Consider the following 21596-nt stretch of genomic DNA (forward strand, 5'->3'; position numbering starts at 1 on the left):
TCAAAAACAGGTATGTCCGGGAGAAAACTCAGACAGATGTTGACATGCGGGTTGGAGTGCACAGTGGTACAGTCCTGGGGGGAGTGCTGGGTCAGAAACGCTGGCAGTACGACGTCTGGTCCACAGATGTCACTGTAGCCAACAAAATGGAGGCTGGAGGGATACCAGGGTAAGAACATTCTAATCTAGTTGGAACCTTACTTTTGGTCACGTTTTTAAAAAGGTTACTTGAATCCACTGTTGGAGCAATGTGTGCACTATTATAACATTTTTAAAATGATGTCCACAACGCTATTCTAAACGGACTAGTATTACCAGGGGACCTTGTGTGATTTAAAAATTACCCAACCACGTCTGTGTTTCAAGCTGTATTTTACTCCGGATACTGACATAATTCAAAAAATATGTCGAGGCTCTATCAGAATTTTCATCTATAATTGCCAATCCTTAGCACAGAGATGCCGATTCGCACAGAATTATTATTCTGACACAACCTGTGTTTGTCGAAATACGGTAATTTGCTAGGAAGGCAGTGCATTTCCTGGTTCTCTCTTTAGTCCACCTCCGTTGCCACTCTACTCTAAGAAGAGTCATAAGTTCCTTCCTAAAGATGCCGCGGTGTTCTGCCAACCAGTTTTTCTCATCGTTGTTTGCCCACTCTCCCCTGAACTGCCGCTTAAAAAGTTGGAGTTACTTTCTCAGCTGTTTGATCTTTTTATTTGTGTACTGGCCTTTGTCCGGTCTTAAGTTTTGGATATATCTACGCCGGCCTCGGGGCTCTGTTACTGGCGCGAGCTACGAGCATGCATGGAGACGTTTATGCTTTGTGGAGCACCAGAGGGTGTACAAACAAAATAATATGGGAATAAGCAAGAAGTAGTAGAGAAGAAGAGAGTGAAATTTAAGGAAAGCAGGCTGCCTGGTAAACACATCCATTATAAACACTGACGTACCACAAAAACATTACAATTATCTACTCTAATCAGTAACGTGGCTGTCGTTTGTCTTCAATTTGAAATGACAGCGTGCCTGTAACACTGTTTTTTTTCATGAAGCTGTTTTTTCCCCCTATATCTCATGTTTTCCACACTCTCCAGCAAAAGGTTTCTTCTTTTTTTGCCCAACAGGCATTTAATGGGCATGCACCATGCGCTCAGGCCCTGTTTGTGGAACTCCTCCACCAGTTCTACTCAAATGTCATGAAAAATGAGAATATACTGCCACAACTTAACATTTCCACTCTGTGTTGCACTTAAGTCCCAAATGTTTACACTGTGTTCATTAGGTAGAATGTTTCAATTTATCACTCTGTATAGGAGCATCAAGATGACTAAATGCACACAGCAACATTATACCACATATTCAAATTATTAGGAAATGATCATGTCATAAGGACTATTCACGGCTCAATGAAATCCACAGAAGCACTTTCTGTAGATTTCATGTAGTTGTTAGATCAATGATTTGTAGATTAATCACCTTTGTATGTGTGGAACAGTCGCGTCCACATCTCACACAGCACCATGGAGTGTCTTCATGGTGAGTTTGATGCTGAGCCAGGGAACGGAGGTGACCGCTGTGACTACCTGAGGGAGAGGGGCATCGAGACTTACCTAGTGGTTGTTCCTAAAGGACCTGTGGGGAAGAATGGCATCAATGGTGTAGTGAGTCAACCCTGCCACACACCCACACTGCAAATATTTGGAAATTCAAATGTTGGTGTCTCATTCAGCCAGAAAAATGTTACATTTAACATCACATTGGAAAACATTCTTGTTACTCAAAGCTATATTTGAATTGAATATAAAAATGTAAGATACTGTATGTCCAGCATTCACAATACATGCATATGTTCAGGAATGTAAAAAGAAATAAAGAAAAATGTGACATTACATAATAATCACTCATTATTTCCTGTTTGCTTGTTTCACATTAGAAGTTGTCTGTTACCTCTTCCAATGGAAACTCCCCACTCTTGATCAACACCACAGAGTGTAATGGCAGTGTTAACACAGCCTGCACGACACCAGAAGAACCTGAAGAACTGGATACGAGGGTAACCAAGAAATCACTTCTTAGATTAGAATTACACTTCCATCAGGAGAGACTTCATTTAAAGAGGATGTAATTAACATGGTGCATATAGTAGGTTGATATGTAAGTCTTTGGCAATTAGACTCCCTCGCACTGTTAAATTTATAAGCGGTATAAAGGCTATGTATACAGGGCCTGAAGTTAACTTTTTTTTTTTTGAACTTTATTTTTATTTATTTTTTCGATAACAACATACAAACATGAATACAAACTTCCGACTCATGTTGGCCTTTACTAGTTACATTAATCGTGGCATCGGGAGGTGAGATAATAAGTATTCTTATCAGGTGCGAGAATGAATACAAAACAACTAAACAAAAACAACACACAAAAGTCGCAATTAAAAAATAATGCAAGCTTACAGTTAGATCCTCCTAGAGATAAAGTGGTCCACATAGTCTTAGGTGCCACGGCATTTTAGGTTGGTCCAGCAGAGCAAACAAATGCAGGAGGGTGATTCACCAATTACATCATTGGATTAGTAGCGGTGTAACAGACTTCCATCTCGTATTGACAGTAGCTTCTTGGAGCCTTAAGGAATATGTGATTTTTTCCATCAAATAAATGTCCCAAACCTTCTGAACCCATATGTTATATGTTGGAGGTGATGCTTTCAGCCATCTGATAGTTATACACTTCAATGCTGCAGTCAACAAAATTCTCAGGAGATATCTATCAGCCATTCTGTCTATTCCATCGGGTATTACTCCTAGAATTGCAACCAAGGGGGTTTTGGAATATTTTTCTGAAAATTATCTTGAGGGCAACAAAGATGTCTTCCAAAATTCACTAATTTAGGGCAAACACACAGAATATGAGTATGGTTGGCGTTCCAAGTCCCGCAGTTCCTCCAGCATGTGGGTTGTGCGGGGTACATTTACTGGTTATCGCTGGTGTTCTGAAAAACCGGATTATTATTTTCCACTTGAATTCTCTCCATGTATTAGAGTTTGTTGTCAAATGTGCTTCTGTGCAGATTTCGTCCCAAGCGTCCCCAGTTATTGAGGCCTGTAATTCACTCTCCCATTTACGTTTTATGTTCGTAGAGTCGTGTATGGTCATGGAGAGAAACAGGTCATATATTTTACTAATTACTTTATTGTTCCCCTTTCCCCTTTGTATATCTATTAGGAAATTTTCTATAGGTGTGGGTTCAAGAAGTTTAGTCCAATCATCATGTGCCATCAGAAAGGTTCTAAGTTGTAAATATCTGTAGAAATCCGATTTAGGGAGCCCAAATTCAATTTTCAACTGTTCGAAGGTTTTGAGATTTCCTTTATCAATTAGTTGGTGAATATGAGATAGTTCATAGTAAGACCAGTTTTTAAATCCAGAGTCTAAGTTATTCGGTATAAATGTTTTCATATGTCCTATATTTGATAAAAGTGAAATCTGTTTTGGTAATTTAAAGACTGATTGTATTTTGTACCATACTTTGAGGGTGTTTCTTGTCCAGATTGACATGTCCTTTGCGGGGACATCTAAAAAGGGTAATGTTTGTATAGGTTTTGAGCTCTTGCTTCTCTATTTCCAGCCAACGAGTATCTTCAGTATCCTGTATCCATGACATAAGGGTCTGAGTTGTGCCGCCCAATAGTAGAATTAAAGTTTGGAAGTTTGAGACCACCTTTAGGTTTGGGTAATTGCAGGGTTTTCAGTTGATTCTAGGTCGTTTTTTTGCCAAATAATCCCGTTAACATTTATCTAAAGTGTCGAAGGGATTTGGGGATCTCTACGGTAGCATCTGGAATAGATATAGAAATCTCGGTAGGACATTCATACGGCACTTCAATTCGGCCTAACAGCGAGATAGGGAGTGTATCCCAGCGCTCTAAGTTGTGTTATGATTCGTAGGAGTTTGCCATATTCGCCTATAGTAGTATTCGAACATGGAGGTATTTGAATTCCTAAATATTTGATCCCGATCTTAGGCCACTTAAAACCTCTGATCTTTATGGAATCGGGGATTGTGTCGTTTACATCCATAGCTTCCGTTTTGTCAATGTTGGTTTTGTAACCTGAGTAGAACCCGTATTGGGAGGAAAAGCTTTTTCAGGTGGGAATTGTTGATTTAGGGTCCGTCAAATACACTAGCACATCATCAGCATATAGTGAAATTTTGTGCATTTCCTATTGATTTCTATCCTTTGATATTGATATCATCCTAATGATTTGGGCTAGCGGCTCAATGCTGATGGGAATAGGAGGGGTGAGAGTGGGCACCCTGTCTACAGCCCCTTCCTAATGAGATATAGCCGATCTGAAGCCATTAACTTTGACTGCTGCTTGTGGGGATGAGTAGAGTGTTTGACCCAATCATGAAATGTGGGCCAAATCCGAAACGTTTCAAGTAGAATAAATATTGCCAGGAACTCTGTAAACGCTTTTTGAGCATCTAAGGAGATGATGCTGATTCAATCTTTCTTTCTTTTTGGGCGCTTGATAGATTCAATAGGCGCTCACATTATTAGCATAATGCCGACCTGTAATAAATCGGTCTGATCGGGGTGTATGATTTGGGTAATAAATTTATTAAGTCGGTTTGCAGGATTGAGGTGAGTATACGTGAGTCTGTATCAGCAGCGATATAGGTCTATAGATGGCAGTTGTGGTCTTTACCCTCTTTATGGATCACTACAATAGTGGCTTCCGTCCAAGAGGGTGCCCTAGTTTTGGAGTTTAAAGCGTGATGGTATGCGTTTAATAGTAGAGGGGTCAAAGGATCTAGAAAGGTTTTATAGAAGTCGTTTGTAAATCCATCTGGGCCGGGCTTTTGTTATTCTTTAGTGATTTAATCGTCTGTTAATTTCCCATTCCACAATGTTGATCTAATGTACGCACCGCCTCATCCGTTAGGTGGTTTAACTTTATATCTTTTAAAATCTATGAGCTCATGGTCATGTTACACGTATCAGTGTTTGTATAAATGATTTGTAAAAATTTGCGAAGGTTTCTGCAATTTCGTCAGGTTTGTACCAGGAATCTTGGATTTTATTTATGAACCATGTTGGAGGACTGCTGTTTCCTCAGTCTATAAGCCAGTAATCTGCTAGCCTTCTGGCCATATTCATAGTATTTTTGATTAGTAAACCTCAGATTACCCTCTACTTTATCCGATAATAGGCTATTTAGTTGTCTGCGGGATGCATTTAGCTCCTTCAGGATTTTAATTGAGGTGTATTTTTTATGTTCAAGTTCTAGGTCTTTAATTTTATTCTCTAGGTCTTTTTGTTTAGCATTCTTCTGTTTTTTCCTCGCAGCCGTGAAGGATATTATGCGGCCTCGAAGGAATGCTTTGGCACAATCCCATAATATTAGAGGAGTCGTGTCCGGAGTATTATTGATTTCTAGGTATATCCTAAGTTCCTCTGTAATAAATGCCGTGAATACTTTGTCGTTAAGGAGGGATGTGTTAAGCCTCCATTGTTTGGATGTTAGTCTATGTCCTATAGTCCAATTTAGTAAGATAGGTGCATGATCAGAAATAGTAATGGGTAGTATCAATATCTACAATTCTATGTGTTCTGACGTTGGCGTAAAGAAATAATCGATCCTAGAGTAGGAGCATGTCACTTGAATAGAAGGTAAAGTCTTTAGTTCTGGGGAACTTACTTCTCCAGACGTCAGCATACCCGTCTCTGTAATTGATGTTTGAGCATCCTGCCCATTTTGGAGAGGGGAGTTTTTGGGGTGGGTAATCTGTTAATATTTGTGATAAAGTGCAGTTGAAGTCTCCACCATTAACAGCAGCCCAGAGTGTGTTGTAAAATTATCTTAAACAGTGATCTTATGAAGTCAGGCGGTCCTATTGGGTGCATATACATTAAGTAGGGATACTTAATGCCATCAATTGTACCATAAATAAAATATATCTCCCCTCTGTGTCCTTATGTAATAGAGTTTGTGTAAAGTTGACCTGCCGATGTTGAGAATGAAAACACCTTTTTATTCCCAGATCTGTGGGATGAGTAATAAGCTTTATCTGCCAGGATTTTTTAATTTTCATGCTCTGTATCAGATAGGTGGGTTTCTTGCAAAAAGGCAATTAGACAATAAGTTGTTTTAGTTGAGTCAATATTTCCTCTTAGCTGGGTTATGTAATCCTTTTACATTAAAGATACGATTTTAAGTGGGTCACCCATAACTCTACATGGTCTATCATCGACTTATCGGAGTATAACAGAAGTGGTAACCAGACCTTTTGTTAACATCACCTTATCTATGTGAGAATTAGGAATGTGTACAGCTTGACCACAATAACAAACAGGGAGGAATAAAACAATGTTTGACACAGTGCCCACCCTTTCTGGATCGCCGGGTAGAATGGGTGTGTGATGGAGCGAAACAATAACAACAAAAACAAAAAAATTTGCAAAAAGAAATTGTGCAAGGTACCCGGGGAACAGAGGAACCAGAACTGGGCAAACAGAGAAAAGATACCTATTGTAGAAAGTACTTGGGACATAGTCCCTAGCAGCCAATAGAAGCCGCAAAGTGCACAACAAGATTGAATATGGTGGCAGGGATGTGCTAGATATGTAGTCGATTGGGGAGTGGGCCAAATTCCTAATGGGGGAGATAAGGTAGCCACAGAAACTCCACATTACTATGCCAGCTCCTGCAAAACTTACCGAAAAAGGGATCTAAATTAAACAGCTGAATTGCTCATTACCTTAAAACTATGAAATTATCATATAAACCTTATGAGGAAGCTATATGAACGATAGCCATAGCATTGGGATTTTCCTGATAACATTGTAACTACAGGTACACGGTACCTTTATCGTGTTTCTCTGTTGAAATAATATTGTTCGGACAAAATCCATGGCCAATTGGGGTCGAGGAATTCCTTTCTTCATTATGGTATGTAATCCGAAATCGGGCTGGGTAGAGGAGGCCGTAGCGGGCTCTTTGATCCCACGTAGGCCTTTCGCATCCGTGAAAGTAGCTGGCTTTGGCTACGCTTGTCGTGTAGTGGGGAAGAAGAAACACGGTGCCCATGTAAGAGAGCGGAGCTCTGCTACGAGCTCTCCTCAGGATCTCCGCCGCGTCTCCGTGTGATGTAATTGGCGATGATGACTCGTAGCTCCGATCTCTAGGTCCTCTCCGATGGGTGTACGATGTGAGCGGTCTACCTTTATATCTCGGTCATCTGTAGCACTTCTTTGATGATTTTTGCCACCGCCTGTGGGAGCTGAACCGGGTGTTCTTCAATGCCGCGATGCGGATATGGATCTTCGCATTCTTCCCTTAGACCTCACATTATCCTTGAGCGTTGACATTTCCTTCTGCAAACTTGTAACAGTAGACTGTAGTGAAGTGACTTCGTCTGACCACGTTGATAAACATTTAAGTCCAGAACCTGTTTTTGATATCCACTTCAGCTTGTATGGCCTTTGAGTTGCTAGCAATTTCAGAGCGGACCGCTTGCAGTTCGGATTTTATAGCTTGGAAATCATCCGCTAATGCACCTTTAAGTTGTCTTTATGACTTAGCGATATCTCCTCTCCACTGACCGCAAAATGTCTGCTTTCATTTCTTCACTGTTCGTATTTGGCTCACCAGAGCCCAGGTTAACAATGGGTCGGCGTCTTCTGTTGTTGCTGCCTCGAGGTTAGCAGGTTGTAGCATTAGCGTCGCTTCGTGTCTGAATTTTTGTAGTTTTTCGGCCATTTGGATAATTATGTCCGTGCTCTCTAGCTTATTTATGGTCCTAAGGTTTCTCTTCAGTGTATCCACAGATATCAGCGTGGTTAAAGCTGTTTTTCCCTTTTCGTTTGTAATTAAGTCGGATTTTGCAGGAGCTCTGAGAAATGCGTCTCACACATATCTTGTCACCGGAAGCGAAGTAACTTTTTTGATTTAAAAATCCACCTGCCACAGTCACTTTTTATCAGCCACTTTTTTGCCTCATAAAAGAGAAAAACAGGAATTGCTGTATCTCTATGATCCTATCCTGTCCTATTCGTGGTAGCCTACTCGTGGAAATTGCGCCGTCTTGAGCCTGGCCAGGCTAGAACTCTCCCCAACCAGATCCCATCCCTCTGTCTAGAGGAGATGGGAAGAGAGAGAGAGAGAGAGAGAGAGAAAGAGATCCATCCCTCTGTCTAGAGGAGGTGGATGAGGAGAGAGAGAGAGAGATATATCCATCCCTCTGTCTAGAGGAGATGGGAAGAGAGAGAGAGAGAGAGAGATCCATCCCTCTGTCTAGAGGAGGTGGGTGTGAGAGAGAGAGAGAGAGATCCATTCCTCTGTCTAGAGGAGGTGGGTGTGAGAGAGAGAGATATATCCATCCCTCTGTCTAGAGGAGGTGGACGAGAGAGAGAGAGAGAAAGACATAACCATCCCTCTGTCTAGAGGAGGTGGATATGAGAGGAAGAGAATTCAATTTTATTTATATAGTGCTTCATCACAACAACAGTTATCTCTTTGCCAATAGCGGCGTAACTAAGGGATGGTTCAGGACTCTCCTGAGCCAGCCCTAACTATAAGCTTTATCAAAGAGGAAAGTCTTAGGCCTACTCTTAAATGTGGAGACGGTGTCTGCCTCCTGAACCCAAACTGGAACCCGCCAGGATTTATGACTTTAAATTTTCTAAGCACATTGATTAAATGAGACTGAGATGATCTTGTGTTCAATGTTGACATTTTGTCCTAAAGGCGGGACAAGGTTAAAGCTCATGGAGTGTCCAAAATTTAAGGGGTGCATCCTCTGCACAGTGTAAATGTGCGAAGGAAATGTCATTGCTATTAGATTTGAATATTTATTCTGTACTAGGTGAAATTTGGGCTCAATTGTAACATTAGTTATTAACCTGTAATAAACTACTACATCTACTACAAATTTCATGAATATCTGGCACATTGGTTTCTTTATCATGAAACAAAGTGTTCAAGTGTAAATGTTTAACAAAGGTTTCTTACTGTGGATTGAAGTATTAGGATGGACAAGATGACTAACATAATTGCTGACATGGCATTGATATAGTAAATACATATACAAAATTACATTACAAAAATGTAATATATGGGTGTACCATTCTCCATTTTTTTCTTTCTGGGACTTCAGGTGGTGAATCCATCTTTCCCTAACCCTCGGAGAAGGTTGCGACTGCGGGACCTGGCTGAAAGGGTGATTGATGCTCAGGAGAATGAACAGGAGCTCAACAAACTGCTTAATGAGGCTCTGCTGGAGAGAGAGACAGTCCAAGCGTAAGTGAACTGTAATCTTAATTTAAGCTGCAAGCAGCGATGAACGGACCCTTGCACTCTGCGCATATCGGGGGTGCAGCCAGCTCCTAATTGTTGCAGCTGTGTACTTTCCTGACTATTGGACCCTGCATGCACAAGTTAGACTTAAGTTAGACTTTTATGTAAGTTTGGACATGAAGCATACCAAATCTCATATGTCTAGGTGAAAGGCACTGCAGAATCTACTTTGAAATTTCTTAGGGGGTGCTATTGATTGCGCCAGTGAAATTCTATCCAGAGTAGCCCTATCTTTAGATAATGAGCTTTGGAGGTGTTTGGGGCCAGGTACAATAACTTCGGTTTTGTCTGAGTTTAAGCTTAGGAAATTGCAGGTCATCCAGGATTGTCTGTCCTTAGTGCATGTTGTTGGGCAAGACACTGAACCGTGAATTGCCGTTGATGCTGCTCCAGCGGTGTGTAAATGTGTGTGAGTGTTTATCTGATGAACAGTTGGCAGCTTGTATGGCAGCCTCAGCCAGTGTATGAATGTGTGTGAATGATGAATGGTTCCTGTACTATGTAAAAGCGCTTTGAGTAGTTGTTGGGACTTGAAAGCGCTATATATGAACAGTCCATTTACATCGACATTTTTTGTAACATGTTGCAGGCATCAAATTCAAAACCAGTGAATATTTCAGTTTGAACATTCAATATCTTGTCTTTGTAGTGTATTCAAATGAATATACTGTAGGTTGAAAAGTATTTGAATATCATTGTATTCTGTATTTATTTGTGTTTTACACAATATCCAAACTTCATTGGAATTGGTGTTTGGATTGAGGTCCCTCAAGATTGTTTAGACTTGGTTTGAAATCCTCACCAAATTGTTGGAAGTGAAAGACAGAGGACGGACAATGACTTCATGTCCTGTGATAAGGTCCAGGAATTTTAGACTGAGACCCATTCAGCCCAATATTATTTGTTCTAGGAGATGGATCAATCCTAAATGGAATAGATAAGCACATAAGAAGTTGGGTCCAAACTAGTTTTAATGATAGCCAGGCAAATCTTTTTAAGAGGATGGATGAAGGAATAAAGAGGTGCCGTCAATTCAAGAGTGGGCTTGTGAGATGGCAAGGGTGGCTGCTTTTAATAAAAGGTGTCATACAAGTGGTTTTCCAGATTAGATGTCTTCATGGGAAAATAGGGAAAGTACTTAAACTTTCTGGAGGGCTCCTAAGAAGCTTTCTGCTGGAAAGAGATGGATGGGTTTGTGGTGTTGTCATATGTTTATTTGGTTTACAGTTAGTTATTTTGTTGTATGTATTTTGAAAAAAATTACAAAATTGTTTATCACATGAAAAACTGATCTTGTTCTTGTGAACCCAATATTGTGTCATGTCTCGTGAGCTAAGTGTCTGGTCACATCACTAGTACAAAGTAAAGTTTTTATACCCAGCCGCGCAAAGCAAAGTAGCGGTTTACTCCCAAATTTGCACCAAATGCAAAAGACCGTGTTGTGTTAGGTCAAGTAGATTGCATCAGTTTTCAATACATTGTAGCATGATTTTTCCTAAAACAAAACTGTGACAATATGTGTTGTGTGTAATGTAATACCAATATTTAAAATTTGATATAAGTGCTGAGGTTCTCTTGTCTCATCAGTCTAAAGGGAAAACACACCAACAGGCTCTCCTTGAGGTTTGTGGATCCGGACCTGGAGACTCGTTACTCTGTGGAGAAGGAGAAACAGAGCGGAGCTGCCTTCTGCTGCTCCTGTGTGGTCCTGCTCTTTACTGCAGCTATGGAGGCCCTCATAGACCCCTGGTTAGTGTACAAGGCCAGGAATAATCTCACCCTTTTTTAAAAGTGTGGGTATGTTCCATTTATGTCCGGCTCTGGCTGAAACACATATCCAAAAAGCAAAATAAACAAACCTAAGCTCACAGTCTTTGGACACAAATTATAAATTGGCAACATTATCTCTTTGGTTAAATTTATTTACTATGTATTGTTAGTGGTATTCTACTATTGGGATCTTAAATGTTTTTGCACAACCCAACTCACTGCAATATTGCTCTCTTCAGTATTGTTTTCTGCCTGCATGCAGTCCAAGAATCTGGACTGGTTGACTGCTACCATGATATTTCTCTGAAAGTTTTTTTTGTGTGTTCATGTGTTGTGGAACAGGCTGACGGCAAACTACATAACCTTTGCAGTGGGAGAAGTCCTCCTGCTCATCCTGACAATCTGTTCTCTGGCCGCCATCTTCCCTAGAGTAAGTTACAAAACATTTTTATTAGGGCTGTCAACCGATTACAAAATTATCTTATTATATACACTACCGGTCAAAAGTTTGGGGTCACTTACAATTTTACAAAAAACAATGCAACTGATCTTAGCTGGTATTCTGTCTATAATGAAGTGCACCCCAAACTTTTGACCAGTAGTGTAAATATATAGTATATATCAGTATTTTCCATGAGAAGCATTTAAATATGGATTGTGGGAGTTGAGTAAATTAATGAATAGACAATATTAGGGTTGGAATCGAATATTCAACTCCATTTCAGCTCAGTGTGACAGTCTAGTCTTGTGCTGTCATTTACAGTATGGTTGAGATTTTCTCCTCTCCTTTTGATTTCTGACACACACACCCTTTGCGTTGCAGCGTAAGGTGCAGTGATGAATTGTCAGTCCACTAACTTTTTGTTCTCACTACCAATACTAGCTGCTCCGTTTCAACAATGTTCTGCCATAAGCTGAAGTCTTCTGGGCTAATCTATACAGTGCAAACCCTAAAACACTGCTATCCTTTACATCTCTTTTTCCATCGAAGAAATATCAGTCGAGTTATAACCGAGCAGTCTGATGTGTGTAGAAGCTACTGTGGAGAGTTGTATGTTCGGTGACATATGGGGTCAAGGGGCATCGTAAAGCGTGATTAATATGCTATACTTCTTTTGACTTAACTATCACTGGTGGGTTAATAAAAATATTGGTAACACCTAAAAAAAAATGCATTCATTGCACTGCAACATTACTACTTCCTAACTAAAGTCTTAACTAATATAGGTAAAGTTGATTAAAAAAAAAGATCATGGCATTGTGTAAAAAAAATTTGTTTTTGTTTTTTGGCGACGATAAACTGGCCCAGAGAGAAAGCCTATCTACAAAGCAATATTTAGCGTTAACGAGGTAACTTCAGGTTCAACCCAGGGTTTTCTTTATCATAATTGTGGATCACTTGTTACTGGTTTAAATTGCAGCAGTAACTAATGCTGAACACCAAACCTGGTCATGAGCAGGTTATGTTGGAGATAGAGATCAACTTGTGTAAAAGCACCGCCTACTGACCAATCAATACTGGGTTGATAACGATGTCACCTTTCTTAGAAGATCAGCTGGACCTGTAGAGAGAGAGTGAGAGAGAGAGGTGTGCTCATAAAAGGAAAAACATTTAGAGACCGACAACCCCGTTAACATTCCCTGATGGGTATCTTTTATGAAAGATATAGATTTTAAGCGGAGTGAATCACCTATAGATGTCTTTTACAATGATAAAAGTACTGATTATTGAAATGGAGTCTGGTGGGTTTGGTGATGGTGATTTTGCCCTTAAATTAATAAATATAAAAACATATTCAAATGTTTGCTGAGTGAGTTTAGCCTACGGGATTTTGTATAGGCTATATGTCGGCTTCTTGAGCTGGGTGTTGCCAATGAGCACATCGGTATGAATTATATTTTTATATTTTGCATTTGCTCTTAAGATCGCTTACCACTACCAGGGTTGCAATGAAAATAAAAAGCTAAAGCAACGACAGTTTATGGAAAACAAGCGTAATTATGGTCAGATATTGTGCCTGGCTGATGGGAATGTGATATTGCTAGTGATCTAAAGATAAGCATTGTGATTTACACATTTACAGCGAGATCAGTGCGACTGACGCGTTTGTTGAAGTGTTTGTGCCACGCTGTGTGATACGCAACATTGAGTGACTAAGTTTCTTTTTGTTAATTAGGACACACCTGTGCACAATAATTATTTAAAACAACACATTTACTGTGGAGTCAAGCACAATATTGTGTTTGTTCACAATAGTCTGATGCTGGTAACTCAAAATGTAACCAGCGGATCTGCTGTGCTGTGGCTTATCAGTGACTTTTTCACTCCTATTCCACTTTTTTCAGGTTGAGGCTGTATTTTTTGGCTCATCCTGACTATCTTATGATTACAGTTTTTTTTAGTGCTAAACCACAGTGGGCACAACTGGAGTCACATGTGCAAAACTCTAACTACAGTCTCCACTGCAGCAGTTCACGTGGACCAAACTCTAGTTTGTTTTTCATTGCTAGAACACAGTTTTCAAAACTCTACACACTTACGGCTTTAACTACAACGTGTACAACACTGTGGATTTACATCACTTTGTTTAAATGTTAACACACTGCTGTCAAAACTGTTAACCACACATTCAAAACACAATACATTTTAGTCTGGTGCCTATCACACACACTGCGGATTGCAATTCCAGCTAAAAGACTAACCAGGTGTCTTTTGTACACTGTTCCGTTTGAGAGAAACAGGTAAAAGAGCAAAGATACCAATATGTCCATGTCAGATGTCTGAGGTAACATACACAGCTATAAAAAACAATCTTACAATAGTAAAACTGCCTTCTTACTGTTTTTCAGATAGTAATGTGAAAGCAATGGAAACACAACATTAATCAGTATTTAGAGATGATGCAGACGTCCAGTGTGATGAAGGAAACTTGCTGCATGATACTGGAGAGAGGCAGGATTAGTCACACTGTTCTTTGTTACTGTTATGCACCATTCATTTGTTTCCAGTAATGCCATAAATTACTAGAGACAAAATACTATATTGAAGCAAACTGCTGATTTTCATTCCTTCTTGTTTACCTTACATAAAAATTTGTATCTTGTAAAATCTATAAATTGTCTTTAAAGAAACTATTGAGCAGTGGGAAGTCACTCAAATTATTAAATTATTTGTGAAGATTAAAAATTTGTAATTTCTGTGTTAGTGTTTGACATTAGTGTTTTTACTCTGTGTGTTCTGAGTGACAGTGTGTGTTATCTCAGCGAGGAATGTTCTGAGTGTTTGGCAGCACTGAGCCTGTTTTGAGACGTGTGTTTAGAGTTGTGTGGCTTGGAATGAGTTTTGCAGGAGATGTGAACTGTTAAGCTCAGGTGACTTTTGGTAATGCAGACTGTAGTTTGAGTTTTGCACATCTGGCTTCAGTTGTGTAATTAAATGGGGGGGGGGGGCTAACAACTGCAGCACCTACCAGAAGGCCTTTTTGAATATATGGATATAATATTTATGTGGATAAACTTAAAAATGTGGGAATAGCACCGATTGAAAACAGTTCTTCCCTCTGTATTTCGCTCAGAAATGTGGACGATGTTTAACAGAGCAGCAAATGGAGAAAGATTTGAAGCTCTTGTCAATCGGAAATTCACCAAGCCAAATGTATAAGTCCTATCACATAACTAAGCACATTGGCTGAGACAAGACAAGAAGACTTACGTTTTGATGTATAATTTGTGCATGACAAGTAAAAATTGTTGGTGTGGGAGAAAGAAATAAGGTGATTTTTTTTATTAATGATTTTTGTTTTTAGTGACATCATCAGCCACTCTAGCTCCTGCAATACACACCCATTCTAAACGCAGAACAATCCTGAAACAAACACTACACTTAAACAGCTTTTTTTTACAAATACTGTAAACAATATCTAAACACTGAGCACACCATGACTACCTGAATATTTCGTGAATGGTTTAAAGTTTGAATCACGTTTTTATGTAAAAGAATGTAGGAGGAGATACGTTTTGAAGCAGAAGAGGATTTAAAAAAAATGTGAAGCCCGCTCTCATTGACCATCCATCCATCTTCGTCCGCTTATCCGGTATCGGGCCGCGGGGGGAGCAGCTCTAGCAGGGGACCCCAAACTTCCTTTCCACATTAACCAGCTCCGACTGGGGGATCCCTAGGCGCTCCTAGCCCTCTCTTTTTTGTCACAATGGTGAGATAAATTGAATGTAATACCGCAACCGCAGCTCCGATTCCCCGCTCCATGGTCCCCTCACTCGCAAAAAAGACCCCAAGGTATTTAAACTCCTTCACTTGGGGTAAGGACTCATTCCCTACCTGACTTTGTTAAAAAAATATTTAAAAGCTTAATTTTCTTTCAGATTTTTAAGCAGTGCAATGCATTTGAGCGTTCAGATTTTTCAAACAACTTGTTTCATATTTCTGCATTTTCATCATGTTTCTCACAGCATTTTTTAGTTTTCTCTACTTATTCATAATTTCAGTTCAGAAAGTAGATTCAGACCTTACAATGTTCTGTATCTTTTGGCAATATTGAACTTTTTAAGTCAATAATTGAGTTTGGTGTCTACAATCTACATAATGTTTTATATTAGGGGTTATTCAACTTTTTTAATCAAATTCATACTAATTAAAACCATTCCCGCTTTTCCAACTATCCTCACTACTTCACGTTCTTCTTACCCATTTTAATTTAGTTTAGCAATTTAGCTATTCAACATTCACCTGCATTTTCTGCAGGTAATGCATTTTCAAGGTTTTTTTCTTCTTCCGTTCTTCCGCTACTTTTTGGCCTTTTCCACTTCAAAATGTTTCTCCTCCTATATACTTTCACGTACAGATTGCATTCAAACTTTAAACCATTCACAAAAACTTTAGCATTAGGCTATATCCCAGCAGTTTTTATATCTGAAGTTTTTTTTTCATTACTGTATAATTTGTTTAATTTTTAATTTTAATTTTTTAAATAATTTAGTTATACACCATTTATACATCAAAATGTAGGGTACCTACTTTCAGCCAATCTGCTCATTTAAGTGATAGGAGTTACACATTTGGCTCAGTGAGGTTTCAATGACAACAGTTCCAAGCATCCCTCCATTCAAAGCCCAGATTAAAAATCCTTGATATTTCAGGAGGAAAGAACAGAACCATTTTTTTTTTATTGCTGATATGCGTCAATTTTTTAATTATATAGCAATACGTTCGCAAAGGCCGGTCATTTCACTGATGCAACCTATAGTTTGGGCTTTTTGAGCCTTCTTTTCACAGGTCTGTCCCTCAATGGCAGATCAGTCAGACACAGGTAATGTGGTCATTTGCTGAATAGAAAGATCCAAACCTCAGCTAATGACCACATCTCTGAGATCAAAGGGGTCTCCTCTCTGTTTACTGATTAGACAGACCTGCAGTTCTTCTTACCATGGCGCAGAACTTTTGCCTTCTGATGTCAAAAGCTACATGTCACATTTTCTTTTGCTGAATTCGAACAAAGATCCTGTTATATTATGTACTATGTCAACCATTGATTGCAGTTGATAACACAGTGTCTTGAGATGAGCTAAATAGTGAAGTATGAAACACACACACGCACATTGTCATTTGTGATTTTCAAAATAAAAGTCTAAGCTGGTAACTTCATAACAGGGGACTTTTATTGTGAATGATGTATTGTAAGTTAAACTGTTTTACACTAGCTGCTTTGACCACTCAGGCTCATATGGTGAGCTGTGTACACAGTGCTGGAAATGCAATACGTGGATGGCCTGGTAGATTGTATGAGCTCATAATCACACATTATAATCAGTGCTGGGGTAGTAACTCAAAAAAGTAATAGATTACACATTACTTGTTACTGTAAAAAAAAGTAATGCCTTTCTTTACTACTTTCTTTATTACTCGCTGTTGAAAGAAACTAGTTACACTACTAGTTATATTACTTTTGAATTACTCTGTAACATCAGCTGAGATGCACCATAACTTACTTGCCAAATAACAATATAAAGGTAAACCTCATGTGTGCCCATATCAACACAAATTTGTATTATAATGAGGACATAGACAAGATCTCTCTTTTGTCTTTCAATTTTATTTATCCATTTCTGCAGGCAGCCTTTCTCATTTGTTTCAGTGGCAACAATGCTAATTTTATTTTTTCTCCATGCGTCCCATTATTTGAATTTACCACCATTGTAATTTGTTCTCTTTTTATCTTACTTATATTTTGGGTGCTTCTTGTTTTACCGTCAACACTAGATTGGTGCATTTTTCTGTTTGGTTATTTCTATAGAATGGAGATAATACTATGCTTGCAGAGAGATACAAATGTTAATATGCAATACCATAGCAGTTTAGGATGAGGCTCAGCCTCATCCTCATTAAATCAAATACAAATTTCTTAGTCCCATACAAATATACAGAATATATGTAGTGAAATGCTTTGTCCACTGTCTTCATTGCTGTGCAATGTGTAAATAAGTCGTTCAGTATCAGGATAGCTTGGGGATAAAAACTTTTCCGCACCCTCTCTGTGTTGGCCCTCAGGTAGCAGTAACATTTCCCAGAGCGTAGGGCGGAGAACAGGTAGTAGTTGGGGTGACTAGGATCTCTGGAGATTTTCTTTACTCTGGACTTCACTCTCCTGATGTATATTTCTTCTAGGTTGGGTAGTGCTCTCCTAGTGGTACATTCAGCTGATCTAACTACTCCCTTTAGGGCTGTACAGTCTTGCTGAGTGCTGTTTCCATACCAAGCTGTTATATTCCCAGTAATAATACTTTCAATGGTGGCTCTTTAAAAGTAATGACTGAGTTAGCCTAAGTACAAGCATCTGAGGTGAAAAAGACGCTGCCGTGCCTTTCTCGGGGGGAATGGCCTGGGTTTTTTATTTTGAGTTTATATCTCTAAACATTGATACGCTAAGGTGCTATCCGATTGTTTAATTCATGATGCGAAACTCCCCCCGGTCCCCACTACATTGGACTATTCCCTTATCCTACTGCGCAGCTGCGTGTGTTTGTAAACAAACGGCTCAGCATGCGATAAGCTGGAGGCTACAGACGGTTGAAAAATGAAGCGAAGCTACCGAAGTGGTTCTGAAAAAAAGAAGCGGGAAGAAAGCAGAAAGTTTTTAGCAAAGGTATCAACCTTTTTCACGACGGCTACTGACAACACTAACATTAACGTTACTAAAGAGCAGCAAGAAGCCGGGGCTTGTGCTAGCAATGCTAACATGATGAAGAGTAGTGTCAGCCCAGGTTGCTCTAGCGATGCGGGGGCTACATACAAGACAACCTGACAGGATCCTTCAAATGGAGATGGTAACGGAACTGCTGCTTTCACTGTCAATGATGATAACTATGGCAATGACGAAGATGGTGACACACATAATACTCAGCAACTAGACCCCGCAAATAGCAGTCACCCTGATCAATGTGTTATGATTGAAGATGATCCAGCACTCTGGCCAAAACAGCTGTCAGACAGAGAGCACCTGTGTTTGCCTTAGGCCTCAAAATGACTAAATCCGCCCCTGCGTGTATGATGGGCTTATGGTGTTGACATCACATATGTTTATTTGGTTTATGGTTAACTATATTGGTATTATTTTGTTGAATGGTCTTGAATATTACTACTATATGCTCCAACTGAGTGAATGTGATATCCTCTTTGATGAAAGTGCAAAGTAGTTTCATGATAAAGTGTTTTTGTGTGTCCTACTTCGTCATGGAAATTCAGATTGATATGCAGAAGGCAGGCCAGTATTGACTGCTGCTGTAAGCTCAGGTCGATCAGAAACATTATCAATCGAATGAACTGGGAAAATGCAGTCACTGTAAATAATGCTCAGGGCTTATCTGTACTAATCAATATCACAATATAAGCCTACAGTATCTTTTCCATCACACTCTATTAACAGTGGCACATGTATAAATGTGATCAACTTCATTTTACACTGTTACCAGTTTCACGACCTGGCTCAGGTGGTCCCACCAAAGAGGGACATAACACCATGTTAAATGTTTAAATAAGACTTTATTTAATCCAGTTGAGTTATTAGACAGAATAACCAAATTAGCTATATACTAAATGGGATGTGGAAATCAGTGGAGTCAGTGGTGTAGGGTGTGCATGATTGACAGAGGTGAGTGTGTGATGGTGTTGTAAAGGCCAAAAAGCATAGCAAAAGGCCAACCTAAAGCAACATAAACAAACCAAAAGAGAAACCATGGAGAGTTGGAACAACAGAAACCAGCAGCAAGCAGAGAGAGGAGAGTTGCACTGCTGCAAGGTTTAAATAACCTCCAGGTTACCCTAACGAGCACCTACAGAATTAAAGGCCATTTTTGAAACTGCATAATATACTAGCAGTGCCTACTATTGTATTCCCCAATACAAAGCCCTGGAACAGTCACAACAACCACGGCTTGCCGTTGTGGCCAACAACTGGAAACGTATTTTCATTTCTGTCAGCTGTTTTATCACTAAATTCCCTTCTGAAACTTTTATGCAAGAAATCAACTATGTAGAGCAAATATGGGGCAAATTGCAAATGTATCCATTGTTATCAAAGTTGAGAAGCTTACACTGACGCAATAGCCAGCTGGTGCTTGTTGGGGTCGCTGGCTTGCCGCCCAGCCTGTCCACAGTCAAAGACCCTGCTGTGAGTTGGCTGGAGCTCCCTCAAGAGACTCATGGATAGGAAGCGTTCATTTCTCAGATTGTTTAACATTATACAAATATCTATTATAAGATTAACAAAAACTTGTTAACACACACCGGCCACAGAACAAGCAGCGGTAAGGGAATGAAGCATCCGACAGGGCATGCAGGGGTAGGGATGACTGTGGCTCAGTGGTAGAGCGGTTGCCTGCCAATTGGAAGGTTGGTGGACTGCAGGACCAGGGATTGAACATCCCTGGCCCTGCAGTCCCATGTTGAATTGTGCTTGGACAAGACACTGAACATCCGAGTTGCCCCCAATGCTGCGTCATCGGAGTATGAATGTGTGTCTGATGAGCAGGTGGCACCTTGTACGTGCGTCAAGTACAGAGGATTAAAAAAACATTTGAAGACACTGGAGATGTTTTTGACAAGCCCAGGTCAGGCACACCCCGCAAGACAACTGCTCGAGAGGACCGTTTGTTGGCTCAAAAATCCAAGGCCAGCCCATTTTCTACTGCAGCAGAGCTCCACCAGACCTGGTCCCCTGAAGTCCCTGCGTCAACCAGAACGGTTTGTCGGATTCTGTCTCGAAATGGCCCAATCAGTGCCCAGAAGCCAGCACTAAAACAAAAGACAATTGAAAAACCGTGTGTATTGCCAAGGCCCACAGCCTGCTAAAAGGATGGACGCTGGAGAAGGAAGAAAGTGGATTTTTCAGGAATCTTCTGGAATTACACCACAGTTGCCGCAAATATTGCAGGAGACCTACTGGAGCCCGCATGGATCCAAGATTCACCCAGAAAACATGAAGTTTGGTGGCGGAAAAATCATGGTCTGGGTTACATCCAGAATGGGGTGTGCGAGAGATCGCAGGGTGGAAGGCAACATCAATAGTTCAAATACCAAGAAATCTAGTACCTCTTATATTCCCAACCATAAAAGAGGCCAAATTCTGCAGCAGGATGGTGCTCCATCGCATACTTCCATCTCCACTTCAAAGTTCCTCAAGGCGAAGAAGATCAAGATGCTCCAGGATTGGCGGCCCAGTCACAGACAATGAACATCATTGAGCATATGTGGGGTAGGATGAAAGAGGAGCATGGAACACCAAACAAAGAATATTGAGAACTCTGGGAGGCAGCAGGACTGCTTTTCTGCAATTCCTGATGACTTCACAATACATTAGAATTCTTTCAGTCCTTCAAGCTCATGGAAGTCATACAAGATATTAAATTTGAATCTCACAGCACCACTATTTAATTTGCTGACATATTTTAGTATTTGTAGTAAATTTGTTCAATTTATGTATTGAACAAACATGTATATTTATGTATTTGACCTGTCTTGTTTAAATAATAATCTTTTTTTAGTGAAACTAATTTATTTCAGTGCATTAAACATCATTTGGGAGGGTTTTAGCTTTTCATATGAGCTATTTCTTACACCAATTAATTAAAAGTCAGGTTAATAGCAGGTGTTTCTACAAAATAGATAAGCGACAAGACTTTTGTCAGGGACTGTAGAAAAGCACTATATAAAATACAGCACATTTCAATCAGGAGGGACTGGTTTGCATTTATGCAAGGTTATTGTACATAAGCATAATAAAATGTACAGTCTTTGGAGCCTAGACTCCATCATTATACAGGTGAAACTCAAAAAATTAGCATATGGTGCAAAAGTTTATTCATTTCAGTAATTCAACTTAAAGGTGAAACTATTAAATTAAATAGACTCATTACATGCAAAGAGAGATATTTCAAGCCTTTATTTGATATCA

At 39.7% G+C, this 21596-nt stretch overlaps 1 protein-coding gene across 1 annotated transcript in view; it reads left to right on the top strand.

Annotated features, from left to right (window-relative positions):
• Positions 1-21596, top strand: part of LOC116686433 (adenylate cyclase type 3) — a 66948-nt gene that overhangs the window by 28065 nt on the left and 17287 nt on the right. Inside the window, exons 7-12 of the mRNA XM_032511437.1 lie at positions 11-169; positions 1499-1664; positions 1937-2056; positions 9164-9306; positions 10951-11112; positions 11476-11563. Coding sequence (XP_032367328.1) covers positions 11-169; positions 1499-1664; positions 1937-2056; positions 9164-9306; positions 10951-11112; positions 11476-11563 — 838 coding nt within the window. The remainder of the gene's footprint in view (positions 1-10; positions 170-1498; positions 1665-1936; positions 2057-9163; positions 9307-10950; positions 11113-11475; positions 11564-21596) is intronic.

The sequence above is a fragment of the Etheostoma spectabile genome, unplaced genomic scaffold (assembly GCF_008692095.1).
Source record: "Etheostoma spectabile isolate EspeVRDwgs_2016 unplaced genomic scaffold, UIUC_Espe_1.0 scaffold376, whole genome shotgun sequence".
Lineage (NCBI taxonomy): Eukaryota > Metazoa > Chordata > Actinopteri > Perciformes > Percidae > Etheostoma > Etheostoma spectabile.